This window comes from Rhagoletis pomonella, unplaced genomic scaffold, assembly GCF_013731165.1.
Source record: "Rhagoletis pomonella isolate Grant_MI unplaced genomic scaffold, Rhpom_1.0 Rhpom_scaffold_00004, whole genome shotgun sequence".
Lineage (NCBI taxonomy): Eukaryota > Metazoa > Arthropoda > Insecta > Diptera > Tephritidae > Rhagoletis > Rhagoletis pomonella.
The window spans coordinates 75,989,185-76,008,227 of record NW_023458558.1 but is presented as its reverse complement, the minus strand read 5'-3'; the positions used below and the strand labels follow the sequence as shown (position 1 = coordinate 76,008,227).

Below are 19,043 nucleotides of genomic sequence, written 5' to 3'. Positions count from 1 at the left end.
AATATCGACATTTTTAAAAGGGGTTTGTTCATATTTTTTAATAATATTTCACAAAGTTTTAAACTGGGATTTATAAGGTTTTTGTTAAAGAATAAACTACATTTTTATAAAAAACTACCAAATACCCGGGGTGCTTCACTGCGCCTTAAAAGTATTTTTGTGTTGTTTGATACCCGTATTGTAATATTTAATTAATTTTATCGATTTGATTAAAACAAATCAAACATGTGGCAACCTTCACAAAAATGTTTTCGATGGTCGATGGTTGCCCTGAAAAACAGAAGGTTGCTTAAAATGACAATATTATGAAATGCGTGATAAGGATAAGTAGGCAAAACATGCACTTTTACAGGGTTGAGTGTAAAGCAGTGTTTGCATTGTTCAACTTTGCGTTCAACTCTATGCAGGGTTGCACGAAAAAAAAATTTGAATGGCAAAATGTTGGCTGCGCGTTTAAAAATTTCGGTTTTCATTTTAAACTTTTTGCACTACATATAATATCAAACTAAATTTAGTTGCAAATACAAACCTTCCAAGTTTGAAAAAAGAGAGCACATATCGCACACCGTCTTCAAAAAAGTCACAACTCAAAATTTGGCATTTTTGAAATTATGCGCTAAAAATGTACACAGACCTTTTATTTACCTTTCAGCAAAAGCTGGAGCAAATTTTTGTTATAATTTGTTAAAAACCCTAAGGTAAAGTCGTCCTTGCGCATATGATTAACATGTGCTACGAAATAGTTATTCGCATTTTCTGACGAACGTATTATTTTGAGTTGTGACTCTTTTGAAGACGGTGTGCGATATGTTGGGTTTAGAATTTAAACAGTTCGGTTTAAATTTTAAACCCAAACATTTTCTATTTCGTTTGCTGCACGTTACATTTCACGAAAGCTTTTTCATAATTAAGAATAAAAAAAAAACTTAAATTTCATGTTCCGTCTGATGGGGATTGAACCCGGACAGCATTGGTAGCAACTAGAGATGGGCACGGGCCTAAATTTTCGGGCCCGGCCCGGCACGAGTGCAAAATCCACTTTCAAAAACACGCACAAGCCCGCACGTTAAGAATTTTAGTGGGGCCCGCCCCGGCCCGGCCCGGCACGACGGGACACGCCCCAGCCCGGAAATAAAGAGCCAAATTTTATTGTATGTATACATATCGAGCCCTAACCACCAAAATAACCTAAGCGACATTTTTTTCAAAATTGTCTTATTGATGCAGAAATATTCCTCGATTATCTAGATACATTTCTGCATCAAAAAGAAAATTTTGAAATAAATGTCGCTTACGTTATTTTGGCAGTTAGGGCTCGATATGTTTTTATTTTTAATTTTGTGTTTATGTCCATATGTATATTTACTTAAGCGAATCAATATTTTACATCAAAGATTTTTTATAATATATTTTCTGGGAAGTAGAAAAAGTGGAAGGTATTTTATGTACAGATATGTATGTAAACAAAACTATTAAATATCATATATTTTCTATCGGTTTCCAAATATTTCTTTTCTTTGCTTTTCTCTTATCAAAAGATTTTTAAATATGTACTATTTTTTTTGTATAAAAACAAAAGCTCATCTAAATTTTTAGTATTAGCAACGGGCTTTTTCGTGCCTTTTCGTGCTTTTATGAAATTTTACTGAACGCCCAGGCCCGCACGAGTTCGTGCTGACAGCAAATATTCCGGCCCGTACCCGCGGGCTTACGCAGGGGCCCGTGCCCATCTCTAGTAGTAACCAATTGTATCAAGCATCTTTGCACACTCAGCTTCAGCCATGCATGTAAATGTGCTTTCAAATGTTGATTTTGAATCAACACAATTTGCTGTGTTGATGTCGTCAGTTCATAAGATTTGCTCTCTTTCTCTGAGAGACACCTTTATGCCTATTGCCATATTGAGGCAAACATTTTCCACTTCGGTTTAGATTGTAAACAAAATTTTCTATTTATGAAACCTAGAAACTAGAATTAAAACTTTTTGGTTTTAATTTTAAACCACTCATAGCAAACATCATTTTCTCGGCTGCTTGGACTAAAATTTAAACCAGAATATATTAAAAAGTTGCTTAAAAGTATTGACTGGTTTAAAAAGTAGACTATAAAAGATTAAGAAAGGCAGCAGTCCCAGCTCGGTTTAAAAATTAAACCCAAATTTTTGACCCTGTGGCGAGTAACTTTGTTCAAAGCGATTAGTTGAAAGTCCGTTTAACCAAAAGTTGAATGCAAAGTTGAACAAGCAAGGGTTTCCCTTCGCCTTTTTATGGCGAATATTTTGATATTTTTAGCCATTCAACTTTTTTCCGTGCAACCCTGCGTTGAGTTGAACGCAAATGTTGATCGCAAAGTTGAACAATGCAAACATTGCTTAACATCAAACACATTTTTCACCATGGAAGAAGAAAATGTTTTTGTGACAAATGAAATCAGCATTAGCTTTTATAGAGAAATTGTATTTTAATCAATAACGTACGTATTTGTGTTGAAGAGTTGTTGTGTTCTTAATAACAAGAATAAAAGAAATGAGTTAAAGGCATCAAAATGGTTTTTGTTAATACAAAAAAATGGTTTTTGTTAATGCAAAAAAATGGTTTTTGTTAATGCAAAAAAATGTTTTTTTTTTTTAAATATACCTTTTGGCTTAACCGCTGCAATTGCGTGCTTTAGCCTTTTTTTGTCGGCAAAAAAACGTATGCGACAAACTCACCTGTTTCATTAAAGATGTGCAAGTAAAACCACCAGTATTATATACCTAAAATCAATCGTAACTTGTTCACTGACCTTCACGTTAGTATCAACAATAATTACCGTGTTAATAAAAAATAACGCCTACTTAAAAATTTACTTTTTGTCGCTTACACCTTTTTGGCGGTTAGGGCTCGAGTAGATGCGAGCTAATCCGGTTTTAATTAAGGGTTTCAAATGGGGTTGCATACACGTTAACTGATATGACTCGAAAATATGTCCCCAAACGTATAATACAACCATATGCCAATTTATTCTCTAGGAAAATTATATTAAAAATCTGTGGTTTTTCAAGACAATGCGAGGGTCACTAAAAAGTCTGTAGAATACCTAAGAAGATATTCCTAAGCCTTTGGTTACGCTCAAACAAATTGGTGGAGCAGTGTTCTCTGTACCTCAAAAACAGGGGTTTTGAACGCGATAACAGCTTATTCTCGCGTTGAAAGTTGTAGTCTGCGAAGCTTATCTTTAATGAGAGCACGCATTACGAAAAAACAGGCGACCATTTTTTCAAAATGCTTCTTGCGCGAATCACTTTTGTTAGATTTTTCTTATATTGGATATGGCGTGCTGGTATTTTTGTAGCATTTGTCCGCGTCAATCGAGTCGACACATAATTCATAGACTATGTGGGATCCAACGCGTCCATAGCTTTCTAACCGGCAAATCTTCACATTGTATACCGATACCTGTGTAAAAAAAAAAAAAAAATTCAAGAATGCCCCAATTCAGAATTTTATTTATTTATTCTCAGAATTTGGTTGAAGAACTCCCTATCTCAGCTGCCGATTTAATGTATTTTCAGCTGAGATAAGGCGTTTTGAACCGAGTTCTGAAATAGGGTGTTTATCAATATAATTCTGAAATAGGGCGCTCTTCAATCAAATTCTGAAGTAGGACGATCTTGAAAAGTTTTCTGAGATAGGGCGTTTTCGAACTTGCTGCCGAGATGGACGATCTTCCACTCACGATATATGGTACGGCCGATCCAACTTCAATATATGTCGTATATTGATCCTCGATGATTTCTGGCGTACAAACCGATGATGGACGACCTTCTCGATGTTCATCGGCGAGCGAAGTACAGCTCACTCAACAATTATAAGTACTGGATGGTGTTTCATCTCCAAAAGTCAATAAACAATATATTAGAAAAGATATCTGCCTTCGTTGGCAAGAGCGACGGTTTAAGAACAGGTCGCAACAGCTCTCCTTCAGAGGTCCTTATTTTAATAACCCGAACGATATCATCAGCGCCAGAGTGACTGTCTGCCGAGCCACGCTTTCATTTCTTCGGCGGTGAATTTCTGTCGTGAGCGAATTCATGTCGCACAGCGTTTCGACTATATGGATGTACGTGGAAAGAAATTGAGAAAAATTTGGTAAAGATTGATTAATTGCCACGCCCTCTACTCTTGTGGGCGGTAACATTAAATTTGGTCCGATTTCGATGAAATTTAGTTTGTAGGCTTTCTTTTATTAGAAAACTTAACTACAAAATATGGGGAAGGAGTCATTAAATGTGATCAAATTTTCGTTTCCTGCTTTCCACTCTCAGGAGACAAAGGTTATACTATAAAATGACATAGGTGTAAATACTCGCTTTTTTCCCAATGTTTGGTGAGATTTTTTCATTGTTCTAAAAATTCTTTTCGCGAAATTATGCAAAAAGAAGCAGAAATGAAAAATTGCGAAAATCAAAAATGATAAAGTCGCGCTAAAAGATCCAATTAAATATTCGAAAGCTACATAGAATTCTCTAAAACATTCGTCTAATTTCAAGACCTGACGGACCGGTGTTCGCACCTTTTTTTACTGACAATCTTTAGCATCTACAATTTAAAGTAAATTTTTTTATAAGAAAATAGGAAAGTACCAAATAAAGGATAAATACCTTCACCTGAATATACCACGACACTTAAATAATTGATTACATTTGGAAAAGGAACATTTGCTCAAAGGCAACTAAACTGAATAGACGGTATCGCGCCGATTCCCGTATTTTTTCGGAAATGTATCGTTCGTGAAGAAGGGGGTGAATAAATAATGTGGTGGTATTTATGGCTTTTACTTTTCCCTCTCGTAAGTCCAACCGGTTTTTTTTTTATCAATTGTCCCCATGACTTTTTTCTAAAGGGTGTTTTTTTAGACGTGTGGTTTTCAATCAGGCAATACTTTTTTCGGAGTTGGTCTTTTTGACAGCTGTTACTTGATTTATACTCAGTTTGGTTTGTCATTTCATAATGAACAGACTTACTCCGGAACAGCGTTTGCAAATCGTGCAAATTTATTACCATCGCGCGCTGCGTACAATATTCGGTCGACATAATCGCCCTGCAGAGTCGGTAATTCGAGCAACCATGAATCGGTTTCGCACCACGTTTACTCTAGTGGATAATGCGCATCATCAGAGCTGCCGTACAGTGCGCACCAAAGACGCTATTGCTGCTGTGGAGCAGAGTATCGAAGAAGACCCGAATGCGTCCATCCGCCTCGCGCGCAACAATTGGAGATGTGCCCATCCACTTTATGGAAGATTTTGCGGAAGGATCTTGGTTTGCGGCTTACAAAATCCAACTCGTGCAAGAATTGAACCCGAAACCATCAAGCTCGTCGCACGTTTGGTGAATGGGCCCAAAACGAGATGGCCACCGATCCCGATTTTCACAAGAACATTTTTTTTTTCTGGGATGAAGCTGAATTTTGGTTGAATGGGTACGTTAATAAACAAAATTGTCGCATTTGGAGTAATGATAATCCACAAGCCATTGTTGAGACGCCCCTGCATCCTCAAAAAGTCACTGTTTGGTGTGCTCTATTGGCAGAGGGAATCATTGGTCCATACTTCTTCAAAAATGAATCCGGCCATAATGTTACAGTTAATAGGGAACGCTATAGAGCCATGATTAATGACTTTTTCGTGCTTGAATTGGAGGATGTTGATGTGGACGACCTTTGGTTCCAACAAGGCGAAGCAAACTTTTGGTGACGTGCGATTTAACACCTCTGGACTATTTTTTGTGGAGTTATGTGAGGCCGCTTGTCTACGCAGATAAGCCCGAGACGATTGACGCCTTGGAAGAGAATGTTCGGAGCGTTATTGCTGACATACGGCACCAATTGCTGCAAAAAGTGGTAGAAAATTGGGTTTCTCGGCTGGAATTTATTCGAGCCAATTGCGGCGGCCACTTGCCCGAAATAATTTTAAAACATAATGGCAAACCTTTATCTTTATAATAAAGCTAAATTCTTGGCCATAACATTAAACTATATGCGTTTTATTTCTTCTTGAAAACCACATGTCCAAAAAAAAAACACCCTTTACCTGCCTCCGTTTAGTCGAAACACTGTGCGTCGTCTTTTTGTAAATTTTGTGCTGAACGAAGTCGTTTCATGCGTTGCAGAATATTTGCGAGATATTCTTGTCGCGGGCACATCCAGAAATGTTGCCTTATCGCTGTAATGATTTGCCATCGTGAAAGAGCGTTCCCGTGAATATCTCCAAATCTGGATCAGGGGAGGCCTTTTAGCGGTTCGCCAACCGTAAAATGACCTGGTGTCAGGAATGTTGCGAATTCCTCGTAGGATAAAAGATTAGAGTCCAAGGAACGTTTCAGGTGGTATTTGGTGCGATTTATACCAACTTCCCAATACCCACCTATGTGAGGAGCGCTAGGTGGATTGAAGTGCCAAGTCGTTTGGCAGTCAACGAAGTAGGATGCCAGTTTTTCATCACCAATACAGCGTTCAAATGCAGCGATAAAGCTAATTCAAGAAAGGTCCCGGCCAACTCCAAGTGCGTTGCGCCTGTGCTCATGCATGCAAAGCTGTTAGATTCCGGGCCCGATACTCGCTTATTTGTGTTGGGCTGAATAGAGGATTAGAATGCGAATTAAATGCGCGGTTACTCGTTTAAGGGCCGTTTTCCCAAGTAACCTGTAACTTTAAAGCTCACTTTATATATAAAGGTTACATTAAAATGTATGATTGTGTCTAAAGTGAAGCATTTTATTATCGGTTTTAAATTGGTTTACAACCAAGAAACATACATACGTCAAAAACCGATAATAGAAATACTTAACTTTAGACGTTGCTTTAATCCAACCTTTAAATATAAAGTGAGCTTTAAAGTTAAAGGTTACTTCAGAGAATGGCCCTAAGTCTATTGTAGGAGTGGTATCTGGTTAACTAATCCCATTCTTCGGCGGTTTGTGCTAAATTCGAAATGGATTTGCTGGAAATCAGCTCCACCTCAGTTGTGCACTGCGTAGAATATTGAAACCCGAATGGATTACGTTCTTGAAGCCATGGGTCGAATCGTCACAGTGGTAAACGAGGAACTCGTTACGTAAATTATTATTTCACTTTTAAATGGGAAATAATACCAAAATCTGAGTTTTGCTTTATTTCCAACAAAGTTTGGAAATAAAACAAATTTTGCCTTATTTCCCATTGCTTATTTATACTATTTGTAAAGTATGTAGTCACCCACGCCACGCTGCGTGCGACGTCGCGCCCGCGTCCTCCGCCCTCCCCTCCTTTCGCAGTTATGGACTGCTGTCATTATGATCGTTTAGAAAAGGTATAATAATAAAATGACACTATTTCACTTCTGAAACTACTTTTTAATGTCCAAGTAATGGAAATTATTGCGTATGGTGTTATTGCATGCACCCCACCCATGGTGGAATTACACCAGGTGAAGTAATATTATAGTGAGAAGAAATATTTTGACACTGCCTTATTTAAAAACATGCCTATAAAATGTGACTATAAGACATCCGAATGTCAGAAAATAAAGCGAGGGGAAATTTCCACTACCAAATCCGAGTCTGTCGAGAAATCCGAGTTTGGTTAAGAATTTCAATTACACTCTTGGTATTGTGGTTCTACTTCCGGAACAATTTCGTGCTAATTGAAATTTTTTTTTCTGATATGAAATTGGCCATTTCATATAGATTCTGTCGCTGAATTCATATCTGAAAAATATGCACAGCCTTTTAAAATACATCTCTTGTCCTTTCACAAGCCGCACAGTGTGCTTTTTGAACACTGCACGCGAATTAATCGTAGCGCTTTCGACAGAAGCATCATTTTGATACGAAACAAAATGGTTTTGAAAGCTAAAGTAAATCCCTTTCAATTCTGGCCACAGAGCCACAATTACCCCTTGACATTAAAAAAATTGGTGAAAAGCAGAGTTCTTCAAAAAAAATATATGCAAAATACACGGGATTTATTCCAAAAAAAAAAGTTTATGTATTTTTTATTATACTTGTATTATAGATTTTGAGACGAGCAATACGATTCCACTGTTCAAAATTCGAAGAAAAATTTGAACACCTTAATTTTAAAAATGCATTATTTATAGCATTTTTTTCTATTTGCATGCAGCTTCCTTCACTCAATTATATATCCCTGTAACAACAATTGCAATTCAAGACCTTTAATTTGAGCTAAGATAGAAGCCTCTAGGCCCTCTGAGAGCCAAGTTATAACAATTTTAAACCAAACTTCGAAGCTGCTGTACTAGTTTTTACTCCGAAATTAGAAAAAAAAATAAAAACTGCCTAAAATATCGAATAAAATTTCGAAGCTTAACTTTAGAATCGTAATAATTTAGCTCTGAAAGGGCCTAGAGACTTCTTCCGTGGCTTAAATTAAAGGTCTTGAATAGCACTAAAACTGACTTGTTTTTCGAGGGGTAACAATTGTGTGAAGGATGCTCAGCTGCATGCAAATAATAAAAAATGCAATTATAACGCATTGAGGGGTTGATATTTTTTTTTCGTTTTTTAAACAGTGGAATCATGTTTCTCATCCCAAAATCTTTAATATTAGTATAATAAAAAATCCAAAAAATGTTTTTTTTTTTTTTTTAAATATATCCGTTGGATTTTGCATGTTTTTTTTCAAAGAACACTATTTTTGATCAATTTTTTTAAGGTCAAGTAGTGATTGTGACTCAATGGCAATATTTTTCCTTGAATTGCAATTAAATTAGCTTTCAAAGTCATTTTGCTTCATATCAAAATATTTCTTCTGACGAAAGCGCTACGATTAATTGGCATGAAGTGTTAAAAAAGCACACTATGTGCCGTCGAGTTAGCTCGAATATTTTATTTTTCAGTCAAGAAATGTAATTTTGAAGTTTTAAAATTACTACGCTGTATATATAACATATGACTCAAAACATATGATTTGCAAAAATATAATTCATTTATATACAATATATGTAGCAGGTGGCGCCGATGGCAATACCGCTAATCGGCTCTCAGTGAATTTGACAGAATCAGCTGTTTTGCTGACGTCACAGTCCAGATGACAGCATTAGTGATGTGCTGAGTCAATACTTTTAAGTATCCAATACTCGGTACCGAAATATTTTGGTTTCGAATAAAAGCACACATAGGCCAAAAATATGGAAAAAACGCGTGTCAAAATCCGAATCTAGGAGCCAATAGAGCTTTTAATACTGATTCAAATGAAAGATGTATATATGTCGGTTCGAGGCCATAATACAGAGACACTCTTACTTGTTTGAAGCATTTTTGTTCCAGCTGAATCGGACGATATAATTTTTGTAGACAGATTCTGTAACCAGTTAGCGACAGATTCTGTAACCAGTTAGCGACAATTTTCGAGTCGGTATCGGTTTTGTTGACGTATGATATGAAATATTTTTACGTCAACAAGTGCGATATCGATCCGAAACTGCTGCAATCGGCGCAATCTTGTATTCTATCATTCTTGGTGACTACCTTCATATGTGCACCATTTTGCTTTATTACTCAAATTGTTAAGTTTAAAAGGTTGTCTTATTGCTCAGCATGAAATGAAATAAAGCAAATTTTTGTTATTTCACATTCAATTGGGAAATAACACAAATTTGCGTTATTGCCGTTTGTGTTATTTCTCTCAACACCCGACTCAAATGACATTAGTGTTGCGAATTCCATAGACTTGTTTAGTGACCCTCGTACTATGTGCACTTGTGTTTTTATTTTTAAAATTCAATGCATTTGTGGTATTTGGTTTTGTATTCCCTTTATTATACATAAGTACATACATATACATACGTTTTCTCTTCGTATATTTATTTGCTTGTTTTATTAGCAGCACATTCTCTCATCTATTTCATGCCTCTTCGCATCAAAAAAAATTGCACATTTTTAAAAGCCGTGCTTAGATCACCATTAACACGAAATTGCATAGAAAAATACATACGTATGTGAATTGACATTTGTACTTTTAATTATTTACTTACTTATTTGCTTTATTAACATGGCGATTATATGTAATACCAAAAATGTTTTTTATTTTGTAAATATCACCAACAATTTCCATACACATCATCGTCAATATTCATTGAACTTTTTTAAAAGTTTATCAAAATTGTATTTATTGTAAATTCTAGAAGATATGTATGTTTCAAATGTTTGTTTATACTTTTATTGCGGTACTGTACCGAGGACACTTGTTCAACCTTACCATTTTGTTCAAATTATAGGAAGTTATCTTACCCAAGAATCAAGGATCGCTTGGCTTCAGTATTATTGGTGGTACGGATCATTCGTGCGTGCCGTTTGGATCACATGAGCCTGGAATATTTATTTCGCATGTAAGTAATCGATTAGTTTAATTAAAGTGTAGATCAGCTTCAACTAGTTTTTAGATAAATTTAAAAAAAAAAAAAAAAAAAACCAATAGTAAGCTAATCTCAATAAGAAAATAGATTAATAGAAAAATCATATTTCCATGAGGAAATATTAGCTCTGACCCTAGAAATGCAACACCCATTAGTCCCCAAAGAGCACCAAGTAGGGTTTTTAAATTTTACACGATAAAAACTCCCTACAAACGAAGTCTAACAATACATTGTTATACATCAGGTATGCCTAGTCCAGGGCACTTGCTTATGGAGTTCTGCCAGCGTTGGGCATGACTGTTACACATACATATATATTTTTAAAAGTCTATAAATCCCCTTTACAAAACATGTTTAATTTTTTCATTCGAAAAAGTAAAAAACGAAAAGTAGTCAAACTGTTAATAGATAAGTGCATCGCGTATTCAAATGACTGTTTTTTTCATGTTGTTGTTGTTGTGTACCCTACCTATAACCTACATTAAGTTTTGTTTCGGGTATCTTTCGTTATTTTTTTTGGAACACCGTGTAATAGTTTAGAAATAGAAGAGGCTGATGTTTTGGCTTCATGCATTTCTGAACACAGGTATACTTATGAACAGAGCCGAAAATTTTAAGCTCTGGTCGCATTGTAGGACTTTTATTTTTTTGACGTGGTCTAATATACATACAGTCGGCGTCAAAAATATGAATACCCTGACGTTTTGACGATTTTTTTCGTTTGTATTTTCCATAAAATTTTTTTTTGTTATTTTGTTATAAAAATATAACTCATTCAATATCATATAGAGCTCGGGAAAATTCAAGAAATACTAACAAACTTTATAATTCGATTTCTTCATGATTTCGCATGAACAAAATCTATTTTTAGGTGGAAGAAAATGCCAAAAAAAAAAAAAAAAATCTCAAAAATCAACGGTAATTTTTATAGACTTGAAACTTTATACTAAAATTCAATGGGCTACAAAACTGCGTACTCAAAATTTTTCTAAGAAATCGAATTGAAAAGTCAAAAATTTTGATGTCATTGAAAAATTTGATGCTGCTGATTTTTGCTGTTGAACTAACTATATTTTTATAAAAAAAATAAGAAAAATTTGCTATGGAGTATATAAATAATAAAACGTCTGAGTATTCATATTTTTGACGCTGACTGTAATACTGGGGTGTTCGATTATTCGCTTTTTTTCCAAAACCGGTTCTAGAGTTTTACGAAAAATTGCAATTTGTAAAAAACTGGTGCTCGATGTTGAACTTAAGAAAAAACCTGATAAACCAGTTTTATTTTACATTGTTTTCATACAATGGAAATGCTTATATAGGTATGAAGTCATGACCAAAAATTACAATAAAACTATAAACAATAAAGATAGCTTTCATTTAGAAAATAACGAAAAAGCAACATCAAAAAAGTTTTTTTTTCACATAGCGGTCTCCCTTCGGCAGACCTACGAGTGCACTTCTGCTATAAAAAATGTCCTTCGGAAGGTGAGTAAAAGAGTAGATCTCTCCATTTGCATCACAACATCAAGAAGCTGAGCACGAGGAGAAGCTCGGCCAAACCGGAAGAAAACGCTTAAGCGTTAAACATTCATTTATTGGAATTATGTATGATATACTGTTCATCCCAAAATAACCTAGAACTGGAAAAAACCTTGGAAACTTCGAAAATCTCGAAAATTTTATTGAGAGGTACAGATTTGTACGAAATAAAAAACGGTTTCATCGATAAAAAGTCCGGTTTATTCGATATTCGAAAAATCAAGATTTCAAACAAAAAAAAAACACCGCCTACACTGAGGGAAACAATGCATATTAAAAATGAATACTTTATATTTGATTATCGTTTAAAAATGTTCGTATTTAAAAATAATATTTTCATACAGAATTTATTACGCACGTATTTGACTGTGTGAGTGTACGTACGCACCCCAAGCATGCAGAGCGCCGCTCTGAGTGCCCCTGCAGGGAAACCGCGGACTGGTGCATAAAATTTCTAGTTCAGTACAAGAACTTTATCGCCAAAAACGAACCAGTCCGATAGTAAGTAGATCCCCACCAGTTCAAAATCAGCGAAATGTGGGACTCATAAAAAACTATTTTATTTCTCTTTTTTTCATTAGAAATCTATATTTAAAGTGCCGAATTTAGAACTGGTTCGGAATTATAGAAAAAGGGACGCAGAACGAACTAGATCTTATCTGTCGAATTTAGAACTAGTTCGAAACTATCGAAAAAGGGATGCGGCGGGGGGCTTGTTTACTTTACATAGATATGTGTTTGGCGGCTTTTTCGTTCAAATGCACTTTCATTTTGCACTTCGCAGATGCTATTTCATAGTTTGGTAATAGAAAACAAAACTTTGTGTTAACATATTAACATCTTGGGGCCGTCTGGAAACTAACCAATAACAGCGAGCACCTATGCAAAGTCAGCTACAGCCAAAGGTATGTAAACGTACATTTCTTACAATCATTCAAACAAATTTAATTTCAAATCGAAAAAACGTTTCTTTGAAAATAGAAGAACCGAAAGATTTAAAAATCATGATACTTTTTTCTTTCGTCTGGCGTTTTTAAAACTGGTTCGGAACTATATCGCCATGTTAAATTCGCCAGTTGTTTGTATGCAAAAGAGATTAATCGCGAACCAGTGCTGGGTCTAAACGTACTACAGGCGCACCAGTTCAGAACTACATGTTTGTCCGTACAAATCGCGTGCTGTGGTGTTGATGGATATTCAACATTTGAAAGCAAACTTATATGCCTGGGTGTAGCTGAGTGCGTAAAGATGCTTACCACAAGTTGTTGATATCCGGAGATGGTCGGGTTCGAATTCCACTGCAAATCCACATGCAAATTAATTTTTTTTTTTTTAGTTTTTGTCTTGATTATTCACTTCACAGATGCTTTTTCCGTACGAACGCGGTAATTTTAATATGCGCGTAATTGAATTGAATATTTACCAATATACAGTACTTTCGTTGACGTTTATAGTAAGATCAATTACATTTCTATTTGATTTTAATATTTTTTTCCCCAGCGCGGGGCACTTGCTTATAGAGTTCTTCCAGCGTTAGACATGACTGCTTTATAGTATATATGTTGCCCTATATCCAACGTAGGTTTGAATTGAAAATATATGGGGAAATCTTTTGAAATCGGGAGATTTTACGTATTGACTTATTACTGCTGCCACAAAGCATCTCCACTGTCAAGTCCGGTTTCTATACCTTCGTTAATTCCACGTATATGTGTAAATATCACTAAATAGTTATTTTTAACAGAACTATCGGTTTATATGACTAACTTACTCGCTAAAATCTAGAAAATCTGGAAGTTTCTAGTGCAACTCGCATAAAATCTAACTTTGATTAATGTATTACTCTTTGAGGTTTTCAGACTTTCATTTCTGAGGAATAGAAAAACACTGTAGCTGAATTTGGCGTATTTAAAAAAAAATCGTGAATTTTCTCGTTATAGGCGTTGAGCGGTACTTAGTATTCAGAACTCGATTCTCAAAAAGATCGAGAGCACCCGATTTTTAAAAGAATCGATACTGAGTACAGAACGTAAGAGAACTCGAGTGTATTCAGTATTCTAAAGTACTCGGTTCCAATCATCACTTTGATACATGTAATCAGGATCGATTAAAAGTACTGAGTATTAAGTGTCGAACAGGTACTTAAAAGTACTGTGTTTTTTTAAATTTACCGGTATTTAGAAATTAATGTACTCGATTACACTACTTGAACCCAGTAAAGTTAGCCATTCATAAACTGATGCCAGCTTGTGAGATTTCTACACTAAGAATTGAAATTTAAAGAAGATACTCAGTACTTCCAAAAATACCCGATCTTTAAAAGTATCGATACCAAAGACCTTGATCCTCAAAAGTACTCGATCCCTGTAGGGAAACGAACTAGTGCGGAACTGGTTCGGTTCTAGTGCGTTTGGAATCATGACTAGTACGTCTTAATTCTCTTTTTCATGCTAGCGACTGGCGAATTTAACATTGCGATGTCCTAGGAAGTGTCAATTGTCCCCCGTTGCATCCCTTTGGCTCTAGTTCCGAACCAGTTCTGAATTCGACAGATAAGATTTAGTTCGTTGTGCATCCCTTTTTCTATAGTTCCGAACCAGTTCCAAATTCGACAGATGAGATATAGTTCGTTCTGCATCCCCTTTTCTTTAGTTCCAAACCAGTTCCTAATTCGACAGATGAGATCTAGTTCGATCTGCATCCATTTTTTATATGTAGTTCCCAACCTGTTATAAATTCGTCACCTTAGATCTACATTTTTAATCAGGTTTGTCGAAACATTTCCCTTCTATATTAAATACGATCGGTTGAGGGAAGGACAATACAATCATAAATGTTTAAACGCATTTATTAAAAATTTATAAACCACATTAGTAGTAGTAGTAGTATTAAACTTAAGTAGTAAGTCAAAAACAAAAGTGCGTTCTGCTTAAAAGTAAAAATATTAGTTCACTTTGTCTTACTTGTCTAAATTTAAGCATATTGATTTTTAAGTAAATTCAGTTCTTTTTAAGCTTATATGTATATGAAGTACTTCGAAAGTTTTTGTCGTACTTAACTTAAATAAGATATACAGTCAGTCAATAAAGTTTAGGTACAGTGAAGTTTTTACAATACCGGCAACTATTTTTTAAATATTTCATTTTTCCATTTTTTTTTTATAAAAATATGGTTAATTCTACACCAAAAACCCCAAAAATCAGAGTTCCAAACCTTATGCAAAATTAAACAAAACTGCGAATTTCCATCCAAGTATTGCAATTTGCACTCTTTAGAAAAAAGTAAAGTACTCAGTTATTAGCCCATTCAATTTTAGTTTTACAAAGTGCAAGTTTGAGGTAGCTAGGACTTACCATTGATATTTAGCAATTTTTTTTTGTTGTTTGGTAAGTCCTAGCTTCCTCACACTTGCACTTCATTATACTAAAATTGAATGGGCTAAAAAACTTTTTCTAGGGAGCGTAAATAGAAAGTGAATTATTTTAATGAAATTTTGCAGAATTTTCTTAAATTGTGCACAAAGTTTGGAACTCTGATTTTTGTGGATTTTGTTGTAGAATTGACCATATTTTTATAAAAAATATTTAAAAAATAGTTGCCCGTATTGTAAAAAATTCGTTGTACCTAAACTTTATTGACTGACTGTATTAAGGTAGCTGTACTGGATTGCATAAAAAAATTAATTTGTCTTTTCTTAAAAAAAAAAAAATAGCTCTGGTGGCTTGCATTTTTAAATAAATTTAGTGAGAAAGTGATAATTTTTTTGAAACTTTTTTTTAAATGCCTCTTTTTCTGCAACTGCATTGCCTTTCTCAATTTTCCTTCAGGATCTTGGCCTTTGTTTATGGCATCACTAAGTATAATGATTATTAAGCAACTCAAAAACTAGCGTGATTACCGACGTATCCTTTTGAGAGGTAGCCGCACCCTTATAAGAGGAATAAGACCCAAACTTTTCAGGTCAAAATTTCAGTAGGTTGCGTCTGTATGGCCTTTTCAATTTTATAAATTATCATTATTTTTAAGTGGAAAAATAAAACTCTAAAGTTAATGATAATCTCTGCGCGAAAAAATAAAAATCATAAAATAATCATTATTTGTAATCCCAAAAATAAAAATCAAATAATAATTATTTCCGTTTGAGCGAAAAAATAAAACTCAATCATAGTTCATAAAATAATGATTAAATGCTGATTTAAATTTTTTTTCTCATAATGATTACCTTCCCTGCGTTTAAAATTTGAAATAAAATAGTTTAGTTAAAGTACCACATGTCACTGCTTTTGGCCTGGTGCGGGACTAGTTACTATCGGACTGGTTCGTTTTTGGCGAAAAAGAACTAGTACTGAACTAGAAATTTGGTTCACTAGTTCGTGTTTTCCCTACAGGGATACTTCCCAACACTACTATATGATGCTACTAATGTATTTTTTACACCCCCTTTACTCTGAGAACTGCTTTACTTCTTGCGTAGCACTTGCTGGCTCTTTGGCTGATTTAAGAGCCAAAAATCTGCCCATCCTTGATATAGAGAATTTATTCAAAATTTATGTTTTTGGAGATTTCATCATACAATTAATAAGCTTGGTAAGGAGAATATGTTCAGCCTAACTAATGACTAATCTTCCCAAATGTCTTTTTGCATACCACCTGTATGAATTGATCAAACTTTGATTGCGTTTTCACACAAAATTGAAATTTTGAAATAATTCTGTATATCATTGAACTTTTAATATGTTCATCTCGGTGACCTATTTATTTATTTATTGTCTACGTGACAAACTCAGTAAAATGATAGCTATTGGTACAAAAATTCTTTAAAATTTTTGACATCGGACTAAAATTACACCCACATCTATACCTATAACGGTAAATTTAAGAAATACAAAAATTCCGATATTTCAGTAACTAAGGACGCTAACTTACTCCAAGGTAATACATACAACAATCTTTTCAGAAGAAATAAGATTGTTATAGATTTTTGAAAAACGGGCGTTGCACCGCCCACTTATGCCTTCATAAGTTTATCTCGTTAAGCGTTTTATCCATCGTTGCGAGTGGGACATTTGTTCTGTCTTTGTTAAATTTTAGTATAAATTACTCACCAATTTTGCATTTCGATAAACCTACACCTATTTAGGGTTGCCTGATTTTTTTGTCGCGAAATCAGTACATTAGACTTTTTCATGCTATAAAAATCAGTATTTTTCAGTACACTCTTATTCCAAGAAGAATTATGAATGTAAGTAGCAGATAATACTTTGAAACGCCAGAGTACTTGTTTTTAATAATATTTTTGTATGGGTAAGGCTTCCTCAAGTGGGCCCAGAATTTACCAAGAATTAACCAAAAAATTTGTAACGCAAATAATTTCATTGTATAGTTTAATGTTTTTTAAATCTGCACTCAAAAAAATTTTTTCATTCGGACACTTATTTTCAATGAAAAATAAAAATTTCAAAAACACTGCAAAAATTTTCAATTGTTGATAAAAAAAAACTATTTGGAATTTTGCAACAAAATTTACACAGTTTACTTTTCGACTACAAAACTCGGCGCCTGAATATCATTGAAAAATCGTCCCGTTTCTGCCTTAACCTCGTATCTGCAATAGAGGTATTTTAGAGAGTGTAAGAAAAAATGCTTAATTTCTTCCCTTAGAATACAATAAACTCATTTTTTACTTAATATTTCGGGTTCCACTAACAGTAGTAAGCACCTTCATTAAGTCTCTGTTCTATTTTGAAATAGTGTGACGCTTAAACCGCTGTTATAAATGGTAATATTAGTTTTCCCAAAAATTTTAGATACGTGGTTAAGGCAGAAACGGGACGAAATATTAAACTTGGTAAATTCGGGCCCCATTTGAGGAAGCCTTACCCGTTTATAAATAAAATATTGTTCTTAAAAAATAAAAATGTTATTCATTTTAATATGAGTATACACATTAACATGTAGAGATACCTTTATAATATTGCAGGAGCCAATAAATTATTTTATGTACATGCAATTTTTTAATAGCAATAATGAGATCATTTCCACTTTCAGTGTTTAAATAGTCAAAGAACTCTTAACATTATACATATTTTAATATTACTTTTAATTTGAAGTTCACCTTCTAAAATTTTAATTAGAAGTCGATTTCTCTCTTTTCGCCAGGAAGCAAACTTTATATTTAAGTTAGGTCCTCTCAGGTGCTTCGTTTGAACGTGGTATTGGAAAAAAAGACAAAATTATATATATATTCAAACTGTGGAAAGAGACCTCTATTTAAGGACTGCATCCGTATTTCCTCATGGCTTAAATTATTTTTTCAAATGCGCCAAAAAGAGTATCTAAATTGAGTCAGTAAGTTGAGAAAAACGAATTGTAAGTTGTAGGCAAAGCCATTCAATTATTCAAATTTGTTGTTATTAAACTGAAAGTTATTTTCGAGATAACTAACAACACTCGACAAAAAACGTCAGCCCTCTGGTAGATAATGACCCGCAATATGCCCATAAAACGATTGCTCTTTTATATTAATTTCTTGCGCATATCAAACATTACCGAAAACAAGTCAACTATAATTAAATTATTTTCTTCTTACTTTTTGCAGTAAATTTTAAGAAAGTTGCAACGTTATGTAAAAATTTAAGCAAATCTTAAAGTATTTTGTTTGTGTAAAATAATATTACACAAACAAAATACATGGACAAAAATTTCCGATCACCGAGTTACCGCGTACCAAGCTCGGTGGGAAGAACCCTATTGCAAATTTGATTGCTCAGAATTGAAAAATCAGTACAAATCAGTACAAATTTAAAAAAATCAGGACATTAGGTACTGATTGAAGAAATGAATAAAATCAGTACGAAAGTTTGAAAAATCCGTACTGTACTGATAAAATCAGTACATCTGGCAACCGTACACCTATTTCACTAATGACTAATAGCTATGAGTTGTTACCAAATACGAAAAAAAAATCCAACTTAAATTTATATACGAATTGTCTTGAGTTTTTTTTTCTGTCACGGGTTGGGTAAAAAATAACACACTGATTTTTGGAGCAGATACAGTGGCGCTCACATTAATGGCGTTTTTTTCTACCGATAAATGTCACCTT

At 34.3% G+C, this 19,043-nt stretch overlaps 1 protein-coding gene across 1 annotated transcript in view; it reads left to right on the top strand.

Annotated features, from left to right (window-relative positions):
• The window catches only part of LOC118738082, a gene marked incomplete at its 5' end in the record, with an annotated part of 312,005 nt that overhangs the window by 113,455 nt on the left and 179,507 nt on the right, over positions 1–19,043 (top strand). Inside the window, 1 exon segment of the mRNA XM_036469005.1 lies at positions 10,259–10,369. Coding sequence (XP_036324898.1) covers positions 10,259–10,369 — 111 coding nt within the window.